At 47.2% G+C, this 20849-nt stretch overlaps 3 protein-coding genes across 3 annotated transcripts; 1 reads left to right on the top strand and 2 right to left on the bottom strand.

Annotated features, from left to right (window-relative positions):
* Nucleotides 1-3394: 3394 nt before the first annotated feature.
* marcksa (myristoylated alanine-rich protein kinase C substrate a) lies at nucleotides 3395-5609 on the top strand. Its single transcript, XM_068753881.1, has 2 exons — nucleotides 3395-3536; nucleotides 4551-5609. The coding sequence occupies exons 1-2, from the start codon at nucleotides 3441-3443 to the stop codon at nucleotides 5268-5270; spliced, it is 816 nt and encodes a 271-aa protein (XP_068609982.1). The 5' UTR covers nucleotides 3395-3440; the 3' UTR covers nucleotides 5271-5609.
* A 1542-nt stretch (nucleotides 5610-7151) lies between these two features.
* LOC137909715 (histone deacetylase 2) lies at nucleotides 7152-11647 on the bottom strand. The gene is made up of 14 exons (XM_068754173.1): nucleotides 11500-11647; nucleotides 10575-10687; nucleotides 10342-10459; nucleotides 10102-10176; nucleotides 9862-10000; nucleotides 9615-9756; nucleotides 9370-9462; nucleotides 9137-9245; nucleotides 8898-9038; nucleotides 8572-8680; nucleotides 8333-8463; nucleotides 7728-7883; nucleotides 7586-7643; nucleotides 7152-7446 (listed from the first exon to the last, which is right to left on the bottom strand). Exons 1-14 carry the CDS (start codon nucleotides 11552-11554, stop codon nucleotides 7416-7418), a joined length of 1470 nt encoding a protein of 489 aa, XP_068610274.1. The 5' UTR covers nucleotides 11555-11647; the 3' UTR covers nucleotides 7152-7415.
* Nucleotides 11648-13363: 1716 nt separating this feature from the next.
* LOC137909254 (heparan sulfate glucosamine 3-O-sulfotransferase 5) lies at nucleotides 13364-14766 on the bottom strand. Its single transcript, XM_068753695.1, has 2 exons — nucleotides 14660-14766; nucleotides 13364-14294 (listed from the first exon to the last, which is right to left on the bottom strand). Exons 1-2 carry the CDS (start codon nucleotides 14764-14766, stop codon nucleotides 13364-13366), a joined length of 1038 nt encoding a protein of 345 aa, XP_068609796.1.
* Between the last annotated feature and the right edge of the window lie 6083 nt (nucleotides 14767-20849).

Genomic DNA, 20849 nt, shown 5'->3' with positions numbered 1-20849 from the left:
ACCACAGTTACATCCTTCATCAACATAAGCTTTACGGGGAGAAATGTAGCTGCAAAATCTTCACTGGAGGGGCGTCCCATTAGACTTCCTGCTGTTGTTAATGGGAACACTGGGATGCCTAATGGCTGCTAAAGCACATGGACTGGTGGCAGTCGTGCACCTCCTCCCTCTCGCCTTGTACGCACTGAAAACAGCAATATTTAAATTCAACAATGAGTTTGAATTAAACTATTTTCAAATTTAAACTGTTCCCAAACACTACATATGATCGTTCCATGTTCCGACTATTTGTAACCTATTAAAAGTAGCTTCTGTGATGTCTCTGCATTCCCAGCAACAGTTTCATTGATGATATCGAAAACAGAGAGAATTATGATGGTCAAACAAAACAAAAGAAATGTCATCCACCGAATGGTAAGACGTCAAATTAACTGGATTTCAAAATAAAGCGCTGCCAGAAGGGATCATTAAAGCAATTGATTAAAACCTGAATATGCTGTGTTGCAGGTGTGATTATCAGATGGTTCTGATGTGGCTGGTACGAGGTCACAAACACTGATAAGGAGCAGGGAATGCTTTTTGCCTTGGGAAATTATTCCCTCAACAAAACAGTTGGGATGGGCGCTTTTGAGGACACAGCGATAACAACTTTTTCCTTCTTTAGAACACAGACTCAGCACCAGTGTCGTGTTAAAGTCACCTGAGGACGCAGGATAGGGTGGGGGTGACCTCCTGTCGATGACATCAGATCCAATTTCTGAGGAGAGCGGCCCCTGGGGCAGGAATCCCATCCCGACCTCATCTTGTGTCAGTTTGGTTCTTTGTGTGGCGTAAATACAGCGATGCGTTTACAGTCAGCGAGGAATCACAGTTAAGCTGCAGATCTAGTAACGGAAGCCATTTTGGAGACTGTCTGATGGATCCTTCAAATAGGTTAAATCTCTATTTCCTGTTTGCTTTAGGCAGCCAATAGGACTGCTGCAGTGACATCAGCTGACCTGGGGTTGCTTTGCTTCAGCAGGAGCAGCCTCAGGGAGTAATGGGATACATGCAGTTAATCAGGATACAAAAAAGAGCAAGTGTATGAAGTTACAGTTTTTTAAAAGAAACAACATGTAATCAGAATACAAATAAAAATCAAAAGGAAGATCAAAGCGCTGTGGAAAAACACGAGCAAACTTCAGACGGTTTCAGAGAAAACTATCTGCAAATATAATTTAAAAAAAAAATACTGTACATCCTGATTTTCACCAAAGCTCATTCTATGTTTATGCCTTCACCTGTGAGCATCTTCTGGATTGTATGACCTCATCAGGTGTTCGAGTTACCTGTCCGCCCATATAAGGCAAGAAGGAAGGAGGCAGGATTTGTGGTCACCTATACTGAATCCCGCAGTAAGACGGCATTGTAGAGGACACAGGTGGCTAACAGAAACTGGACGGGACTGGTCCTGCAGCACCGATTTGCATCGGGCTTGATGAAAGCAGCAGAGCGACGCTGCTCCAGGAAGCCCGTCCAGTTTGACTTGTACTGTTTATCTCAGCCCAGTATTTCTTCCAGTGCTGCAGGGGGGGACTGCTGGCTCTCCCTGGGGCCTCGTTTACATTGCAAATAGAGTTGAGGGACCAGTTTGAACCCAACAACACATGGTCAACAAGATGATGGTTCCCACCCCCCATTCCTACACACACTAAGTTACACGCCTACACACACTTGGTTTTTATCTGTTCCATTCAGTCGGTAAGTTTCAGAGTCGACATCTGATGTAGATCAAACACGGTCGGCCGATGCGACAGATTCATTGTCCATTGTGGAAAACAGCCAGTGAATGATTGAGGTGAAGGGGTTACATCATCATCATCATCATCATCATCATCATCGTCAGTCGGTCCAGGTGATCCTAAAACTGGGTCAATGTGTTCTCTTTAACCTCAAGAAAGAATTTAAATATATTCCAATAAATCTGGAAGGGAATGCTCTAAACATATGGTTTTTATATTGAGCAGATGATCTGTGACCACAGCAATTTGAAGTCTCCGGTGCTGCATTCAGGCACACTAATAAAAAATAGAACAATCCAGGTCATGGTTTTACAGCGCTGCTTAATTTGCCGTGTTAACGCGATACTGAATGTAAACTATAAATCAGGATCGCTTGCCCCCCCCCCCCCCCCCCCACACACACACACTATCAGTTTAGGTCTGATAATGAGGTGCATCCAGTCTGATAGGACCAGCTTGATTTCTGCCATTGGGTATCATTCATTTTTTAACCGATACCAGTACCACCAGTACTGTACCCGGAATTTGGGACTGACAACCAATGGTAGCTTCTTTTTGCTTTCTGTAATGACAAATTCAAGATTTCAATTGTTAAAAAAGTTACAAAACATGTTGGAACACCAATGTTGCTTAAAAGAAGGAAGCTGTAGATATCGGATCTTTAATTAAAAATCGGCAGAGGGAAACAGTACACCATTAGAATGTTGATTTTTGTCTTATCCCAAGAAGAAGAGACGTTCAGCTTTTGGCTATTTTCCATGTTTTACCAGGTTTTTGCTCGGGTTCGACATGTTGACAACACAAGTGTTGCATTCATCACAGATAATGTGCCTTTTTGCTATTTTGAGTTTTGAAAAGTTTAGTAAAGTTTCTCTCACACTCAGATCACAATTTAGTACCCATTCGCTAAATTTTGTAGAAATCTTTACTGTAATTTCTGCATAAATCTGGTAATAATCTGACCAACCCACAAAAGGAACTGTCTGAAACCATCATCTCTTTAGTGAATGTAATAAACCTATGATTTTGATGGGATTTCGAAATGTGCATCGAAAACAAAAATCATCTTTTAAAAGCCTAAATATTTACAGTATAATTTCACTTTCAAAATAACTTCGCAAACTGTTTGATCAATTTATTTGAACACCCATTATTCCTACACGCCACAAACGCAGCTCAACAATCTATTGTTCGCCTCTTTCTCCAAACCCCGCCCACGTTCCGAGCGGGAGCCTGTGATTGGCTAAATCGGAGAGCGCTCGCCGTCATCGTTCGCCAGCGTCCATTCATCTCTTCACTTGGGCGTTGGACGCTGCATCTTAATAGCAACAGGGGAGATTTCTCCATTTTGCAGCTCGTCTACAGCGGCGCGGCCACCGAGCTGGGATTTTATTACTTCTCCTAAAGCTGCCAGCCTTTTTCCTGCCGTTTAGTAAAAAAAAAGAAAAAACATCTTCGCGCTCCTTGGATTCTGCTTTTACATTTTTTTTCTTGTGAACTTTTTTCTCTCTGCACAGACAAAGAGGGGAGACGCCGGCAAAAGACCTTTGAGTTTCAACAAAGAGGCTTGTGGGTCTTTGTTCGTGTTTTTTTTTTTTTTTTTTTTTGCCGGGGTGGGGGGGGTGATCGGTTGGGTTTCTTTGTTGGGGCGATAAAAGCATGGGAGCGCAAATGACCAGGACGGCTGGAAAGGCTGAAACCGTGACCGAAAAGCCCGTGGAGGCTGCGGCTTCACCCGCCAAGACCAACGGACAGGTAAATGATCATTTAGCATGCAAGGCCTTCACGTCTATCGGGGGAGGGGGGGCTGCTCGGCTCGGAGGGGGTTGCGCTCCGGGGTAGTAAATCCGTGCGTAAAAGTGGAGAGATTGAATGGAGGGAGGTTCTACTATCAGGAAAGACTCTTTCTCGATTATATTAGATTCTATACTTTCTTTCAGGGCGGTTTCTTTTTAATTGATCTGATATTGGAGGGAATTTGACATTTTAATTTATTTTTGATGAATGAAACCAATCTGGTTTGATCAGTTGTGAATACAAGAAGTCACAAACTGATTACCACCCACCCCCTCCACATGTTAAATTACTTAAAAAAAAAAAAATGGTATTAGGGCGACCCTGATCGTGCTTTTGGTTCTTGAATTAAGTCCGACTGCGGGAATAACGCTAAACGGAATAAAAACGCACCGCTGCAACGAAAGGCAGCGTTGCGTTAAGGAGCGCGGCTCCTTTTGTTACAGATGCTCCGGCGGAAAAGGGAGATGGGGAGCACGCTTTCATGCAGGAGGGTGGGGGCGTCCGGAGGAGGAGGAGGAGGGGCTCGGATCGTTCATTTTTAGATTTGGGAGAGAACGCAGATATAATTCAGATTCCCGTTCAGGTTGTTTTTTTTGTGAGCATTTGTCATAAATATATCTGAACTCTGCTGCCCGTCATCCGCCTGACTAATGAGCAGCTGCTGCGCTTTGGCGCGCCGAGCGCAGACCCAGAGAGCTCGGGTTGAGGCGCAGCGCCAAGCGAGACTCGTAAAACGACTGAAATCCAGGCGCCACTGATCAGGAAGAGCCTGCTCTGTAATATTTTATCATTAAAAAATGTCTCCATCCAAGCTCGAGAGAAGAAACCGGCTCCGTTGTCGGTGCTCTTTTTAACGGGGTGTGCTGCCCCTGGTGGCCGTCGGTGGTACTACGCGAATTGGCTGTGGAATTCAAGGCAGCTCTTCACATGGCATAACGCTTTTCCTCTTTTTTTTTTTTTTTTTTTTTTTAGGAGAACGGCCATGTCAAAGTGAACGGGGACGCCTCTCCTGCAGGAGCGGAAAACGGCAAAGAGGAGGTGCAGGCCAATGGCAGCGCCACCGCTGAGGAGAGTCCCAAGGAGGAGGCGGACAAGGCGGAGGCTGCCCCTGCTGAGGCGGAGGCTGCGGGTGGAGAGAAGGTAGAGGAAGCCCCTCCTGCTCCCGCCGAGGGAGAGGCGGCCGCGAAGGCCGAGGACGCCGCCACGCCTTCCACCAGCAGCGAGACGCCGAAGAAGAAGAAGAAGCGGTTCTCCTTCAAGAAGTCCTTCAAGCTCAGCGGCTTTTCTTTCAAGAAGACTAAAAAGGAGACGGGAGAGGGAGCGGAGAACGGGGAGGCGCCCGCAGCGGCGTCCGCAGAGGAGGCCAAGGCCGACGGCGCGGAGGCTGCCGGCGAAGAGGCCAAGCCTGCCGAGGGGGAGGCTGCGCCCGCGCCCGCCGCGGTGGAGGTCAAGGTGGAGGTCAAGGTGGAGGAGGCCGACAAGCCGGAGGCGGAGAAGCCTGCTGAGGAGGCCGAGGAGGCGGCGCCTGCAGAGGAGGCCGCCCCGGCTCCACAGGAGGCGGCGGCGTCAGCGGAGGCTCCGGCTGCAGCTGCTGCAGCAGACGCTCCGGCTGCGGCCGAGCCCCCGGCGGCTGCAGCAGACGCTCCGGCCGCAGCCGCCGACCCCCCGGCTGCAGCCGAGGCCGCCGAGTAAATCGAGAAAGGAGGAATTTGAAAAAGAAGATAATCAAAGAACATTTCCCTGTTTGTACGGAGGAGTGCCGCCGGGGCGTGGCCGTGAAGAACTCGTCTCCAACCGGGGATATTTCAAAGCTTTCCTTCAGTTTGGTTTCCACCCCCCAACCCCCCCTTTACACAAAGCCCACCTCGGCCTATTGGTGCTCCTGCTCCAATGGGCCAGGGAGGCGGGTGGCTTCGATACGTATAACAGATTAAACACATCCACACTTTGCCATATAGTTTTTTTTTTTGTCATCAGTATTACATTTGATTTCTTTCTGAATTTTTATACAAAATGTAAAACTGTACGGACACGCCCATGGTATGAGGGGTGGGGGGGGGGGGGGGGGGGGGTAGAGCTGGAAATGAAAGGGAGGATCCTGGGAAATGTGCCACAGACTATTATTATGAAAGAGTAATCCAAAAGGTATGAGACCAACTTCTTTAACACAAAATCCTTCACCCCCCCCCCCCCCCAAATACGGATATCCCAGAGTTAGGTTCCTTAGGAAGACATATAAACTCATAGGAGCTTTTCACTTCTCATTAGCTGTACCAGTCGGTGATTCCGTAGAAATAAAAAGTTGTATAGGCTTTATTGTTTATTGTTGGGTTTTATGACCTTTAATAAAATGTAAGTATGTATAGGCGGGGTGTTTTTAACTGTGATTATTGTACAAAATGAAATCTTGGATCTCTCAAGAAGCACACAAAGTTTGCAACTCTTTTTTTCCACCCACTCATTTTTTGTAAGATAAAGAGTCCTTCTGAAAGACGTTCACGAGCAAAACCTGAACTCCAAAAACCCAAGCTGTGATAAGTGGAAAGGTTAACTGTTTATATGCTGTGGTGTGTTTCTCCGATTCCAGCAGGCGCCGCTTTTTCAGTGCTCTTTGATGAAATCTACGGAATCTATCAGATGCAAATGTTTGTGTAGCATCTTGTCTCTCTCTCTCTCTCTTTCCTTTTGTAAATACTGGAGAAGCTTTGACCAGTTTGACTTAGAGATGGAATGTACTTTGCCTACAAAAAAAAATGATATTAAACTCTTCTGCTTGAGGTGTTCTAATTTTCTGTGAACACGCTAAAAGCAAAAAAATAAATGTGAATAAAATTTCAGCGGCATTTGTCTTTATTTATGCGCGCGGTGTTATTTTAAGACTTTAAAGTTCTTGCTCCCCTGTAGGGCCTAAAAAGTATGTGGACACTCCAGGGGGTCTGCCAATAAGTGAAGGCTGAATGGGCATTGCTCTGCTGCTATGGCAACCTCTGCTTTTCTGGGACGGCCTTTTGGAGACTGGCTGCGGGGATCTGCTCCCAGTGCCAAATCCCATTCATCCCGAAGGTGGACGGGGTTGAGTTGAGTTCTGTGCAGCCTGTTATAGACTGGATGAACAAGCACCGGGGGCTTTGTGCTCGTCATGTTGAGACAGGAAGGGGACAAACTCCTGACACAAGGCGGGAACCATCGGTTTCCACGTTGGGTGTAGAGCACAGACTAATCAGACACGGAGCCGAGGCACAAAATCATAATGCACCGTATGGATACTGACAGGACAATGGGCAATAACGTTCCATTCGGCATACTAGAAGAACGAACTTAAGTCGGCTGCTTTCTGCTTTCACCCGGCGAATAGCCCAACGACCGGGCACTATCATAAAGAGGCTAATAGCTTGGGTAGGACCGCCCTCTGGTGGCAGCAGCGTGACACTTCCCGGAAGTGAAATCACCTAACCTCCATTGTGCTTTAACTTTATTTGACCCTCATTAACAAAGCAGTTTAAGCCATTTTTACTCTGACTATGACGCAGTTCAAGTAATACTCACTGCAAAGAAAACAGTATAAAAGGTTTTATTGACGAATGCAAAATATTAAACATCTACAAGTTTACCCAGTTTAAAAAAAAAAAAATCCAGGATTCCTTCAGAAGATTAAGCACATTGGAAGAAAAATGTTCAAAGGGTATCAAAGAGATTTGAATTCAATAGATTCACTGATTCACTACACAATGAGAGCGACACACAATTCACAAAAAGATTTACAAGTAGAAAAATGGAGTCGTAATAAATATGATGCTTCTGGCTGGGAGTCAGTGAACACTTGGATCAGAGGACGGTTCAGGCACTGCTGGTCTGCTCGGTCTTCACACTGAGCATAAAAACCAAAACGGTGCATGTGAAATATTGAGAAAAGTCTGGCTGGTGTGATCCGATCTGAACAGCATCCAGTCACTCTGAGGTTGAGTAAACGCACAAACACCGAAGCGATGGATGAAATGCTAACTCACATTTGTGTGTCACTCTTCTCGACGCTGCTGTCCTTTGCTTTATCCTCCTCCTTTATCTCTGCAGGGAAATACAGAACAAAACAGCAATAAGAGCGACGTAAATAATCAACAACTCTTCCCGGTCCATGGTCAGAACCCTTACCTGGTTTCTTCTCCTCTCCTTCCTTCTTGTCTTCCTCCACTCTGGGCCTCTTCACCCCTTTCTTGTGATTGGCAACATTTTTCCTGCCCCCTTCTCCCTCATCCTCAGAGTCTGAGAACTCTTCATCGCAGGCAATCCTCTTATCTGTGGCACGAACTGCAGCGACACGCACACACACACACACACACACATACGCATGCTAGCGCTGATAGCATCTGTTGCTGAGCTAATGGCAGCTTGCTGATGTGAATGCAGCGACCGGAACGCTACTCCTGTCGCTGCATCGTCATTAACTCTTTTGGTTTCCTAGTGATACAGTTTTGACGCTGTAGGACAGTTACCACGGAAACGAGACATTCTACGGCCACGATGACAATGAATATCTGATAAAGAATAATTGTGTTGAATGAGCTTCTTGTAAAGTCTGGCTAGCAAAGAAAGGCCCCATTACAGGAAATGTAGCATGCTAAGCTACAGCTATAAGCAGATTACAATGTCAAAGCTATTTATTGATAATAAACACCTGTATACGTATAGCTATTACACACAGACAAATATGAACCGAGTAATAAACGATGTTACACGACGATGGACAGGACTCTTACTGGACAAGCGTTTGTCGGGATCCTCCGTGTCCTCGTCCACGGTGTCGTCTGGGACAGCGTCCTCTGGGATGGCCTGCATCTGCACCCCAGGAGCGTGGGGGAGCATCCGCAGGTTCTCAAACAGCCGCTGCCTGAGCGGCCACGGAGAAAGAACGATTCGTGTCACGGAAACCTTTAGAAAACAATGACAGAGAGAGAATGTGCAGGTCCGCGCCGCGCAGCGCTGCAGGAGGACGCACTTGATCTTGTCCATGTATTCCTGCGTGTTCTGGTTGGTCATGTTGGAAGGGCTGATGTGCAGCTTGAAGTCGGGCCCAAAGTACTCAAAGTAGTCATTGTACGGCAGCTCTGCAAAAGAAGCGCCGTCATTAGAGCCGCTGAACAGGAAGTGGTTCACAGGCTGCAGGAGTGAAACCGGTGTCAACGCGCCCGTTAAAATGATCCACGCCGCGGTTTCACAAAGGCTGCCACCAAAAAGACGTGAAGTAATCTATTACTCTTTTACTGCCTCCACCCACATCAGCTACACCCTCCGTTCCCCAGCGCAGAAGAAGCCGAGACCGACCGTCGGGGATGTCGGTGTCCAGAGCCACGGCGGTCTCGTAGGTCCAGCAGCGGGCCACGTTCCGGATGGTGTATCCGCCCCCGCCCAGCATGAGCATGGGCAGGTTGAAGGACTTAACGTACTCCACACACTTGGCATGGCCTGCAGATTAAAAAAAAAAAAGAAAAGAAAAGCGCATGCTGAGCCCGGCTCGTGCTTCCTGATTGCCATTCGGGCAACATCCCCCGCTACGTCTGTACCGCGGATGGTGAGGTTGAAGCAGCCCAGCCGGTCTCCTGAGAGCGAGTCTGCTCCGCACTGGAGGACCACGGCGCTGGGCTGGTACATCTCCATCACCTTGGCCATCACCTGCAGGGGAAGAGAGGCGTCCACAGGTAGAATACACCCCAACAGGGCAGCAGAACTTCCAATCTTTTTACTTCCTAAAAGTTCATTCCCAGGTTTCTTTAAAGCTCCGCGGCGCAGCACTCACAGGCTTGAAGATTTTGTCGTACGACTCGTCGTCGATGCCGTCGCGCAAGGGGAAGTTGACGGCGTAGTATTTGCCTTTTCCGGCGCCGATATCCTAAAAACACAAAAGGGAAGAGAGCGCAGAACCAAAGAAAGAATCATTCTGTAGTTCTACGAACGTTAATAAGAGAACAAGATGGTTCCCGAGCTACGTCCTGCAGACGCTGAAGATGGCTTATAAACGTGTAATAAGCGAGCGAGGCTCACCCTGAGGTCTCCGGTCCCGGGGAAGTACTCCCCGTATTTATGGAAGGACACGGTCATCACCCTGTCTGTGGTGTAGAAGGCCTCCTCCACCCCGTCGCCGTGATGGATGTCTATATCTATGTACAGCACCCTCTGGTGGTACCTGGGAGAAACGCATTCACTGTGTGCTCGACGCAGATTTCAAGAGCCAACGTTCCTGCCGTCTCACGCGAACGCCGCATGAAACGGGAAGACGCCGGCGACTCACTTGAGCAGCTCCAGGATGGCCAGCACGATGTCGTTAACGTAGCAGAACCCGGAGGCTTCGGACTTCTTAGCGTGGTGGAGTCCTCCGGCCCAGTTCACCGCAATGTCCGTCTGCTGTCGGTTCAACTTCACCGAGCCGGCTGCGCTCAACAGGAAACAGACGCTTGGTTCGGAGGCGTAATAAGTATTTCCGTCGGGGGACCGGCCATCGAGCGAAATCGCCCGTGTGGCGAAAACTCACCAGCAGAGCCTCCGGCAGACAGCTGGCAGAATTCAAACATGCCATCGAACACGGGACAGTCCTCTCCGACGTTGACTGAAAGATTACACGATCGATCATTGAACGGCAGCAAATCTCCAAGTCTGCTTTCAAGTCAAGCTTTCTTCTCGTGATGTTTAACACTGGGCGAATAAATACATCTAGACTTAATCAACTCGCCGATCGAGACTGAAATGAATCGGAATCCTGGACAACACTTACATCTCTGCATCTGCTTGCTGAACTCAGACATGTTGTCCGGCCGTATGGAGCGCAGGAACTTGATGTAATCATCGCTGTGATATTTGGTCATCTCCTCCGCCGTCGCTTTGTGCGGTCTCTGGAACGCAAAGGGGGTCGGATGAACCAGGGGAGGAGGCAGGAAGACTTCAGTTAGAGCGGTGCAGCATTGAAATAAAATAAAATATTCATTTATTGAGAGGTGAGAAACATACATAGATCTCCATTTTCCTGTAGAGTCCGTAGTTCAGAAGCAGGTTGTGCGTCATCCGGATACGATGGGGTTTCATGGGATGCCCTTGCCCATAGTAATAATTTCCTATGTCGCCTGTGAAGGAAAACAGAACCGGTGTTAAATGCTATTAAAACATTCAAACAGAGAGCATGGCATCGACTCTTTCCCTCTCCTGACTATTGATATTATATCGACCTTTGATAGGTCTAATATTCTCCACTGGTGGAAGGAGACATTTATTTATGATGATATGTGCAGAAAGACAACTTTTAAAGAAAACTGTGCGACCTCGCCCTGGAGGTCAGGCCAACTGAACCTTTTCCTCTGCTCTGAAATGTGCTCATCTGGATCCACAGAAGCGTGAACACACTCGGTCCACGGGGAAGACGTCACGGAGCAATTAACTAGGCCTGAGCGCGCAGCACAGCCGTGGAGCGTTCCATTTCGCTCTGTGGCTTCGAAAATGTAACTTTTAAACCGAGTGTGAAGTTTGCAAATGTTTTATTTATTCGTGTTTGTGCGAGTAGCATAATGCATAAAGCACTGGCTGCAAATAAGCGATGATAATAACAGTTTAAGAAAACATGACGGATTCGATTATTGGTCGGCATTCACGTCGAGCTAATTGCAATGCGTTCCCCGCAGCTGCATATTTAATTTAAATTAATATCCTGCTATTAGTTGTACGTAAAGTTCAAAAGGCAAATTCCCTTAGCGACACATTTCTAACCAGTTAACCAGGAGCCTGGTACTAGTTAGCAGCACGGAGGTCATTAACGCTAGCTAACTAGCTATGAACCAGAGCTAGCTGGCTAGCTAGCCCGTGTGTTAGCACAGCTAGCCGGAGAAGCTAAGCGGCTAGCGTTAGCCTGCCGGATGCTGCTCAGAAACAGGATGTCCCATACCGTCATAATAGTAGCAGACCTTCTTCTTGGTCCCACCCGCGGCCGTGTAAGCCATGTTTGGAGCACTTCAACAACAAAGTCTGGTTTGAATTCCGTGTAAATTGACGAAGGTGGAGGACAGACGAGACGACCGAGCAGAGAGGCGAGAAATGGGGAGGCGCGACTGCACGGAGGCGGGGCGGCTCCGTTCGAAGGATGGGAAAGGAGATGAGGAGAACCAGCTTCAGAAAACAGCACTAAAGGCACAATCACACCTACAGTTAGCAGGAAAACTGTTTATTAGTATATATATTAGTATATTAGCTCTATTGGCAATATACTATTCATCAGCCAGACCCAATAAAAACACAAAAACATCAGCATCTCTCGTTCCAGCCAGACACCAGTTCACCTGAGGAATCTTAGCCCATTCCTCGTGGGGGGGAGATGCTTGGATAAAACCCCACGGGCCCACGGGGAGAGCATAAAAGATCAGCACAGATAGGATTTGGAGGGAAAAAAAAGAGAACAAAAACACTGGACAGCGCCCGTGGTTCGAACCCGTGGCGGGCTGGAGAGCAGCGAAATCTTCAGGAAGAGATTTGATGTTCGAAGTAACCACTGAGCTAAGCCAGTGCAGTGCCAGACTGGTCCTAATGGTATAAATCCCACCAGAGATTATCTCAAGAGTTCAATGTGGGGACTGTGTCTGTGTCCCAGAGTGTGTACTCTCTACACACCGCAGGTTTCCAGTGGTAGAAGAGGAAAGGCGACCCCAGAACATCACTTTGATCCAGAATGTTCTTCTTTACAGCATCATCTTCATTCTTTCTCCTCCAGACATGATGCTGCAGAGACCTGAGCTCCAGGAGACGCCTGATTCTGGGTCAGCAGCGGTGTGCATGTGTGATTCAGTACATGGGGACAAATAAGATGCATATATTACCCACACGTGTTTTGATACAGAGATCAAACTATTTTCATACGGCTCCAAACCAAAAACATGGCACTTTGTGTTTGTATCTACTGCTGTGATGCAACACTAGATGTCAGCATCCTCTCTGTTCTGATCTATTCCTATAACACAGCGGTTGATAAAATAAGAAACCCTCATTATGAAATCATGAGTGGACTGGTTTTATTTTCCTGCAGGAAAATTCTATAATCAATGCCATTTCCAGCTAGGCCAACTTGTACAATAATAGGAGCGACAAATGTTTACACTTTCTTTTAATTTCACCTTTTTAACAACACATCTATGATACAGAATGAATATTTGCACAGCAACAGACAGATTTTGCTCACCGTCATAGAATAAACAGTCAGTTAGACGAGACTCCCCCCCCTCTATATGGCTTTTTTCTTTTGCCAGGTATTTCTCAAATTGATGAAAAGGCTTGAGTCTTAAGTGCTTGGAATGTTTACTAAAAGGTTTGAGTCAAAGTTGAAACACCGGATCATGTTCTGATCAGACGTGCGTTGAATCAAAAGAGGCCCGCGTCTCATGGGACATAAATGTCGTGAGAAATTATAAGAACTGGCAACGGAGGAGAATTAATAAAATAATCTGCATGCAAATAACAAATTAAAGGTTTTGTTGTTTATCCTGTTGTCATATTTTAAGGTGTTTAATCACGAGACAATTAAAGCTTATCTTCACAGCATCAATGTTTGTGTTTGATCTTTCAGCGAGCAACAAAAATAATCTCTTCAGATCATCACACGGTTCTTTTTTTCCTCTTGATGGGTGAATTCATTTCTAAGATCCAGAGCTTTGAGTGTCAATCAAATGCTTTCATTATCTTCTGAGATCTTGCAGCTGGTTTGTTAAAAAAAAAAACCCCAAAAACCCCAAAACAAAGAATATCGCAGGAGTCCGATCGCATCACGGCCAGTTGAATGTCCTACCGGTGATTTGGTAAAACTTCTGATTGAAGGGGTGAAAGAACTTCTGCAGTTTGCTCACCACTGACGGGTCCACCTCCGGATGGATGCGACCTTTGCTGCCCGCCAGGCACTTGTTGAAGACAATGTTAAACCGCAGACAGTAAAATCCCCTGGTGGCGTTGAAGTACAGATTATACTGGCTGATCCTGGACGGGAGGTTGAGGAAGCGCTCGACGAGTTGCAGCTCAGGCAGCGGGTCCGCAATGAGGCGGTCCCCGTCCACGATGTGGAACTGCTCCACTGGGAAGTACTTGAGCCAGCGCTCCAAGTGTTTGGTGTAGATGCTTGTCCGCACCGCTTTGTACTTTGTGTTCACCTCGCAGGTGCCGGCGTCGATGGCCAGCTTCTCGAACTTGTGGTAGGTCTTGTTTTTGCGCTCCTTGCCTTCCAGCACCTGCGTATAGTCCGACACGGCTCTGGTGGTGGGTTCGCGGACGATGATCAGCAGCTTGATAGAGGAGTTCATCTTGAAGATGCGTTCAGGGACCTCCTCTGTGATGAAGTAGGCCGGGCTCTTCTCGATGGTGATCTGATGAGGGAAGGAGAAGGGCATTTTCTCCCTGTACCAGTCGATGCCGCGGGCGTAGTTCTTGTCGTTGTCAAAGAAGTGGACCTCCTGAGAGGCCTTGACCACCACCGGGTGCAGATTGAGCATCTCCAGCAGGGCGCGGGTGCCCCCTTTACGCACCCCGATGATGATGGCCTGAGGGAGCTGCTGCACCAGATTGTGGAGGCGGATTTGCTCTTTGGTGGCATTGCCCTTGCGCAGTTCATGGAGCAGGCCTCGCTTAAACTGCAGGGTACGGAGAGGGATTTGTTCTGGCCCCGGAGGCGGCAGGCGGCTCTCAACGGGGCAAATGGGCTGCAGCCTGAAAGAGGAGAAGCGACGCAACAGATAACCTCAGTCTCAAAAGTGTCACAACTTTATTTTGACAGGTTACAAATGGAGTGCAACAAAGCCATTTTATTTAAATGCTCTAAACACACACAGCTTTTGCCTCGTAAATGATGCAGAGTGTGAGATTCTGCAGCTGTTACTGTTTAGCCTAAAAGCGCAGCCAGATTTCTAATCTAATTGTCTTGCAAAAAAACAAAAAAACATGGAATCTGTATTCATCATATGCATAGTGAAAAAATAAAGGCCTCTAAGACAAAGAGAGAAAGAGTCTGTCTGATATAAAAATGTTACGTAAGTTACTATAAATAGACCTGATGTATTATCACAGTGACTTGCCTATCCAAGGTCCCAACCCTGGCCACGAGATAGAGGACGCTTCCGATAGCGAGGCTGCCCAGAACGAAGAGCTTCTGTCTCAGCAATGCCTGCTGTTTGAATAGCATGGCCCTCCATCAATCTTCAGGACTGCGTCGGGAGCCTGCAGAGAGCAGAGAACACAAAACACTAATCAAGCAGGGTTAAGAGCGGCAGCCTGTCCATTAACGCGACGCTCATTCAAGTCGTACAAGCGATCAAGCCTCGCTTCAGGCAAGCCCCGAAAGTGCTGCGGCGCCCGTCGAGAAAAAAGCTCAAATGCAAAACCATCACTCGATCATTTATTTCTGCGTATTTAGATATTCAGACGGAGTCGCTATCCGGCGAATACAGACGTGTATTCATCCGCTAATCATGCTCAGGATTTGGTGGCGATGAAACCCCGATCAAAAGAAGAGTGACTATGGAGCTCATGTTTGTGAGGAAGCCAGGAACAGGATTTCAAAGGGATTTGCTAATGCTGGATCCACCAAGCAAATGTTTGCTGATAGATTCAGCAGGTGACATAATAGCTGTGCGTCTGTGTCCACAGCTATTGTGATAAACGGTTCCCTCGTTCCAGGATGACATAGGCATGTGGAGAAGATGCGTTTCAGAATATGTGTTAAACTTGATTGAAAGTTGATTGGCGGTGATGTTACGGTGAGCTTTAAATTCAGTTGTGGTAAAAAGTCAACTCCAAATGACCCAGAATCTCTCAATCTCTAAAGGAAGGAAGACGCATAAACTGTGTGAATCCCATTATGGAAGGATGGATGGGTCCATATGTTAGGAAATAGGAATCACCAGCCATTGAGTGCAGCTCAGAGATCAGCTTCTGTCCAAACTGGACTTTCAGCTGGATGGACGTCTGGACACCAGTATAGTTTTTTTTTTTTTATGATTTCAAAATGTTTAAATCGTGTTTTTCAAGTGATGGGTTGAACATTTGTCAAAAACATCCTATTAACGATTCATTTCCCTTCAGCGGTTTGACTCTGATATTCTCAGGGACGCTGCCTCCAGTCGGACGATGGAATCGTCTCTTTGTGGACAGAGCCGATTACAAATGGCCGCCGCCGCAGTCTCCGCCACGCTGCTTTACATATCCCGTCCTCTGACAGAAGCGGTATGCGCTCCAGTAAACAATAATAATAATAATATGCATTTGGCTCTTTGTCAGCGAGCGATTCTCCCAAGCCGGGGCGGAGACGGAGCACGGCGGCGGGCCGGCTGCGACTCTGTGCTGAAGTCGAGTCAGCCGGGGACATGATGGAGACATGGAGAGGGTCGAGCATTGATGAATAATTCACCACGACGCGCTTTATTATTGTTATTGATCTCTGCTTATGCACAGGGGAATGATTCTGCCGCTCCGCCTCTGCTGACCTCCACTCCTCTAAAACAGGCCTCCATTTTGTGCCGCTACACCTCCATTATTTATCACCCGTCTGCAGGTCCCTCTGTCTCACTGCTGTCTTTAGCGTATTGTAGCTTCTCGCTAAGGAGTGCGCACAGCAAATGCACGCAGATCTCCTACAGTCTGAAGAAATGTTCAAACTATAGCAATCATCTTTTTAAAACGTCACAACTTTTGACATTTCCATTTAACCAGTCCCCAGATTTAACTGGTGGGATTTACACCAGGGGGGCCGGACCACAACCGCACTGGTTTAGCTCAGTGGTTGCTTCAAACAACAAGTCTCTCTGGAGATCTCTCTGCTCTCTAACCCGCCACGGGATCGAACCACGGGTGCTGTCCAGTGCTCCCCCCCCCCCCCCCCCCCAATCCTATCTGTGCGGATAATAAAAATATTGAATCTGTGCACAGCTCAAGCTCGTGCCCCTCGACTGGATGGCGTGAACGCGAACGCTCTCGTCACAGAGAAGATTTCCTCTTTAAGAAGGTTTCAACAACGTCATATCTCAAGAGGCTCTCTAGGATAACAGAATCCCAACCGCAAGGCGTCATTCCAAGCTTGTTTGGGCTCATTTTTTAAATCACGCCTCCATTTCCTTTGCAGCTTTGCTCATAAGAGCCACAAACGTTTAGTTGAGGATGAAACATCCAGCAGTCCGTCTGGCTTTTCCTGTTATCTATCAGAAGGTCAGCGTTTTGTGTGGTAAAGACAAACAAGTGTCAGATTTCATCCTTTGCTCGCCGTTTCTAACAGGCTTTTGCCCGTTTATTTTCAGACTGATGTGATTTTGTGCTTAATGTCGCATCTTTTGCTGCGACTAACAAGATTAAAGAAGAGGGCCTGTTTTAGCTTCCGAGTTAAGTGCATTAATGGGATTTGTTAGCGGAGGGTGTGTGTGTGACCTGCATAATCCTGAATCACACTGGCTACAAACATCTGCTAGACAAGACATCTCCAGAGCAGCCACGTGCCTCAACGGCCTTCACCTCTAGAGGAGAACCTGTTTCCTGTAGTTCTGTGCGGTGCTGGGTGGTCTCAGCTCCCTGAATCTGACTGGCAGGCACACTGACAGAAGGTGGAAGGAGTTGTGTGTCCTGCCTGCATGCCATTCCCTGGACTTCACTTCATTTTCTTGTATCACCTTGACCTGTCGTTCACCACGCAGCACTGCTTATCGTGCAGACGGGACTAACTCCAAAAACGGGCTTCCAAACACTCTCCCGTCGGCTGAGAACATCTACCCGGAGGAGGATGTCTGATTCGCTCAGCATGACAAGTCAAGACGACGCGCTTGCCTCACCGTAGCGTCGATGGCGTATGCTGTTTGCACAGACAGACACGGACCTTGTGAAGCTTTGCAAGCTGCTAGGGTGGACGTTTCACCACCCACACGGGACCGTCTCCTCGTCCAACAGCAACATGATTGACAAACACCAAGAAATGTGACAAGACCGACTCAAAAATAGCCACGTCAGGAACACGACGTCTTTATGGACGTCACGTTTTAGTCACAGTTGGACAGCCGTCGACATGGCGACGGTTTTAAAAAAAAATGTGTTCGCACATTTTCGAACACACCGATCCAAACTTGCCCCCCTGCAGCGTTGCGTGGTCTCATCATGTGACAGCTGCTCATGTCTGTTTTAAATAATCACAAACAAATATACCAGTAAGATTGAGTCATGAGGATTTAACATCAACTACAGCGCCATCATTTGTCTTGAAAAAAAGTCATTAAGTGTAATCAATTTGTCAAAGGTTCCTAGTGGGTGTTTTTTATTTTTTTTGCCTTTTGGCGGAGGACTTGTAAAATTTCAACAAATGTTAGAAAGCCAGACATGGTGACAGGAAATAAATAACTCCCATGATCCAAACGGCGATAGACCGGCATGCTGGGCGGGTCGCTTTTCTTCACGCACACGTAAGAGTACAGATTTTATCAGTCAGCTGTGCACACGCATACCCACACGAGGGCAAACACCACCACCGTCCCCGTAAGCCGTCCACCCAGGGAAAGACTGATCTCATTTCATAGCTGGACTGGCAGAAGCCCTCGGGGGGGGGCACGGGTAGGGAGGTGGCAGGCAGAGGTTACAGCTGAGTAATGTGTAAGGGCTGACACTGAGTCATGACACACTCCACAGACTGCCGAGCTATCTCACCGAGCTCACGCCGTTCGCCTCCTCCTCCATCAGCTCAGCCTCTGATCGGCTCCCGTTTGTTGATTTGAAACGCAGCGACCTTGGGCCAACCTTGCTGCGCAGCCTCAATCAAAGGCCCGGCCGTGATGCTTTATGCATCCGCCCTTCACAAACCATAGCAGGAGTTGAGGCTCAACCGTGAGAGACGCAGATTGAACATTAGCGGGGGGGGGGGGGGGGGGGGTGACAGGCTGTGTGAACGTCCTGAGCATTATTGGAGGAGGTGGCTGCTGGTGCACTGGCATCCCTGAAGCACGAGTCATGCGCGGAGCCAATTAGCCACACGGCTCCTATGCAAAAGCCTTTTAACTGTTTCCAGCCATCGAGCACCTTGTGATAGCCTCAGACAGGCCCTCCACGCTGCTTTGCATAAATAAGCCGGTGTGGGTGTTTAAATTTTCATCCGCCTCCCTCGGCAGAGGCCTATCGCCGCCTGTGATCATTTCTCCATCAGACGGGCTGGCGGCACAGCAGGACATACCGATCAGCTGTTTCATTAATCCGCTAGCAGACAGTTCAGCTGGTCTGAAACAGGGTTCAGGGTTCAAATGATTCTGTTGGATTCAGGGTCACATGTCCAATCACATGTTTACGCGACAAGTGTTTTCTGAAAATAGTGATGCATATAAAGACTGTTCTGTATTCACGTCCATATTAAATGATTGAAGCCTCTGTAGTATGCATGCCGGGGCAATAGGAGGCAGTATACCATTTCAAGATCACCAAGCAAGGAGGTTGATTGGGAGGAAGGAATACACGAGTCAAATCCTCTTTAGTGGCCGCGTTTCTGGCCAATAAAGAGGATTTTGACAGCTGCACTGCAGTAAAGTGCAGCTACTCAAGACTTGTGATTAGTGTCCCCAGTCCAATATCTGACAAACATGAAATATGGTGACATTCTCTCCTTCTGTTCCTGAGTTACGGTGTTGAATAATTGCCACAAAATTGCTGTTAAAGAGTGTTGCTGTCACAGCGAAGTCGATCTTTGACCCTTTGAGATGACAGAAGTCAGGAATTCTTGGGTTATGGCCAGCCCGTGCGTGAAGCCTCAGTTTTATAAGTTAGAATGACTTATTTCTGGACTCCCAAGTAGACAACACGCCAAACAAGAACCAGACCATATTCCACCTGACTGTTTGATGTGTGTCAAGGAAAGACTCCGTGAATAATAAAGGAAATGTATAATATTATCAGGCTTCAGACTCGACAATCAATACTTTTTATAGGAACAATGGACCAAATGGCTGCATCCCGAGGTAAGTCATAAAAGCTAATAGCGCCTTGTGTTAAACATCACGTATTTTATGAATGCGGTCATGTTTCTAATAATAAATCTCACGGTGTGACACCTAAAAACGGTTAGCCTGGTTCAGACTAAGCACGCCGCCACATTAGTTGAAGAAAAGAACCTTTGTTTTTAACTCTTGTTGACCTTAAATAAACACCACACAGCATTATAAAGCAGGAATGGATCCCACGCAGCCGAGTGTCATTAAACTAGAGAGCGGTCCGGAGCCACGGAGGAAACAAAGCCGAGCTCCGTTATTGATGGCCTCAGTCTGTCTCGGACACGTTTGCCATTTTCTGTAATGTCACAGAGCAGTGAAGGAGGACGCAATAAAACGCAGAGCCTAGAAGCTCCTCTTATTACAATTAATAATTCATACGGCTGCATGAACTATAGCTGAAAGCCACAATTTCCTATGGCAGGAGGAGCTGGCGTGTGCAGGCCGTCAGGACGGGGGGGGGGGGGCGAGACGGAATCCAAAAGCTTTGTCACCTCCAATGAAGAGCGGCAGTAAGTACATGAGCCGTGAATAATAGATGGCATTATGCTGATGTGGGATACGGCGGTTACAGAACACGCTTGAGATACAAATAGTCTGCTTACGATCTCAGAAGCATCGCTTCAAATGCACAAGCTGAAGGCAAAGACAGATGGCGCCCTGCTGCGGATCGTAACAGATCAGATTCGTACATTTCTTTATGCTTGAACACTGAAAGATCGTCAGTAATGAGATGTAAAGAAGGTTTGGGCAAAGGTGCAACTCGTAAGAAGAATATATATATTTGTTTTATCAGCTAGCGCCAGGTTGCCATATATGGTCGTGCCACTTTGTAGCTCAAGCAGCCAGTTATTTCAATAAACAGATGAGCGAGGAGTGCAAAAAGAACTCGAAGCCACGTCTGTGTTCAGAGTCACAACATGACAGCCGGAGATGGGATCCAACTCACCAGTCTGGAACTACCTCTGGAATATCAAATCAATCCACAGTGAAACTGCAGTTTTAATCAAATCTGAAGTATAGTGCTGCAGACTGAAAAGGAAATGATGTTCTCTCCGGAATACATCAAAGCATTTTAAATTGGGATAAATTGGACTCAGCTTTTATTTTTCATAGAAATAAAAACTAACAGGAACATTCTGTCCAGAATTAGAAATTCAGCCGTTATTGACTCACCGTCACGCCAAAGGTTTCTGCCGTTTTATAGTCCGCAAAACATTTCTTTAGCTTTAGAAAAATAATTGACAAAATTGAAATTTGATGA

This window comes from Brachionichthys hirsutus, chromosome 20 (assembly GCF_040956055.1).
Source record: "Brachionichthys hirsutus isolate HB-005 chromosome 20, CSIRO-AGI_Bhir_v1, whole genome shotgun sequence".
In the NCBI taxonomy this organism is placed as follows: Eukaryota; Metazoa; Chordata; class Actinopteri; order Lophiiformes; family Brachionichthyidae; genus Brachionichthys; species Brachionichthys hirsutus.
Note: the sequence above shows the minus strand (reverse complement) of the source record. Positions and strands in the feature narration are given on the sequence as shown.

Bases quoted from the DNA above. Each gene is read 5' to 3' on its own strand.
- LOC137909254 (XM_068753695.1), bottom strand. From the start codon at position 14,766: ATGCTATTCAAACAGCAGGCATTGCTGAGACAGAAGCTCTTCGTTCTG. The intron at 14,295-14,659 runs GCAAGTCACTGT...CTCCTCTTTCAG, and splicing joins AGGGTTGGGACCTTGGATAG to GCTGCAGCCCATTTGCCCCG.
- marcksa (XM_068753881.1), top strand. From the start codon at position 3,441: ATGGGAGCGCAAATGACCAGGACGGCTGGAAAGGCTGAAACCGTGACC. The intron at 3,537-4,550 runs GTAAATGATCAT...TTTTTTTTTTAG, and splicing joins CCGCCAAGACCAACGGACAG to GAGAACGGCCATGTCAAAGT.
- LOC137909715 (XM_068754173.1), bottom strand. From the start codon at position 11,554: ATGGCTTACACGGCCGCGGGTGGGACCAAGAAGAAGGTCTGCTACTAT. The intron at 9,757-9,861 runs GTGAGTCGCCGG...CGTTTCTCCCAG, and splicing joins GCCATCCTGGAGCTGCTCAA to GTACCACCAGAGGGTGCTGT. The intron at 9,246-9,369 runs GTGAGTGCTGCG...CTTCCCCTGCAG, and splicing joins ACGACAAAATCTTCAAGCCT to GTGATGGCCAAGGTGATGGA.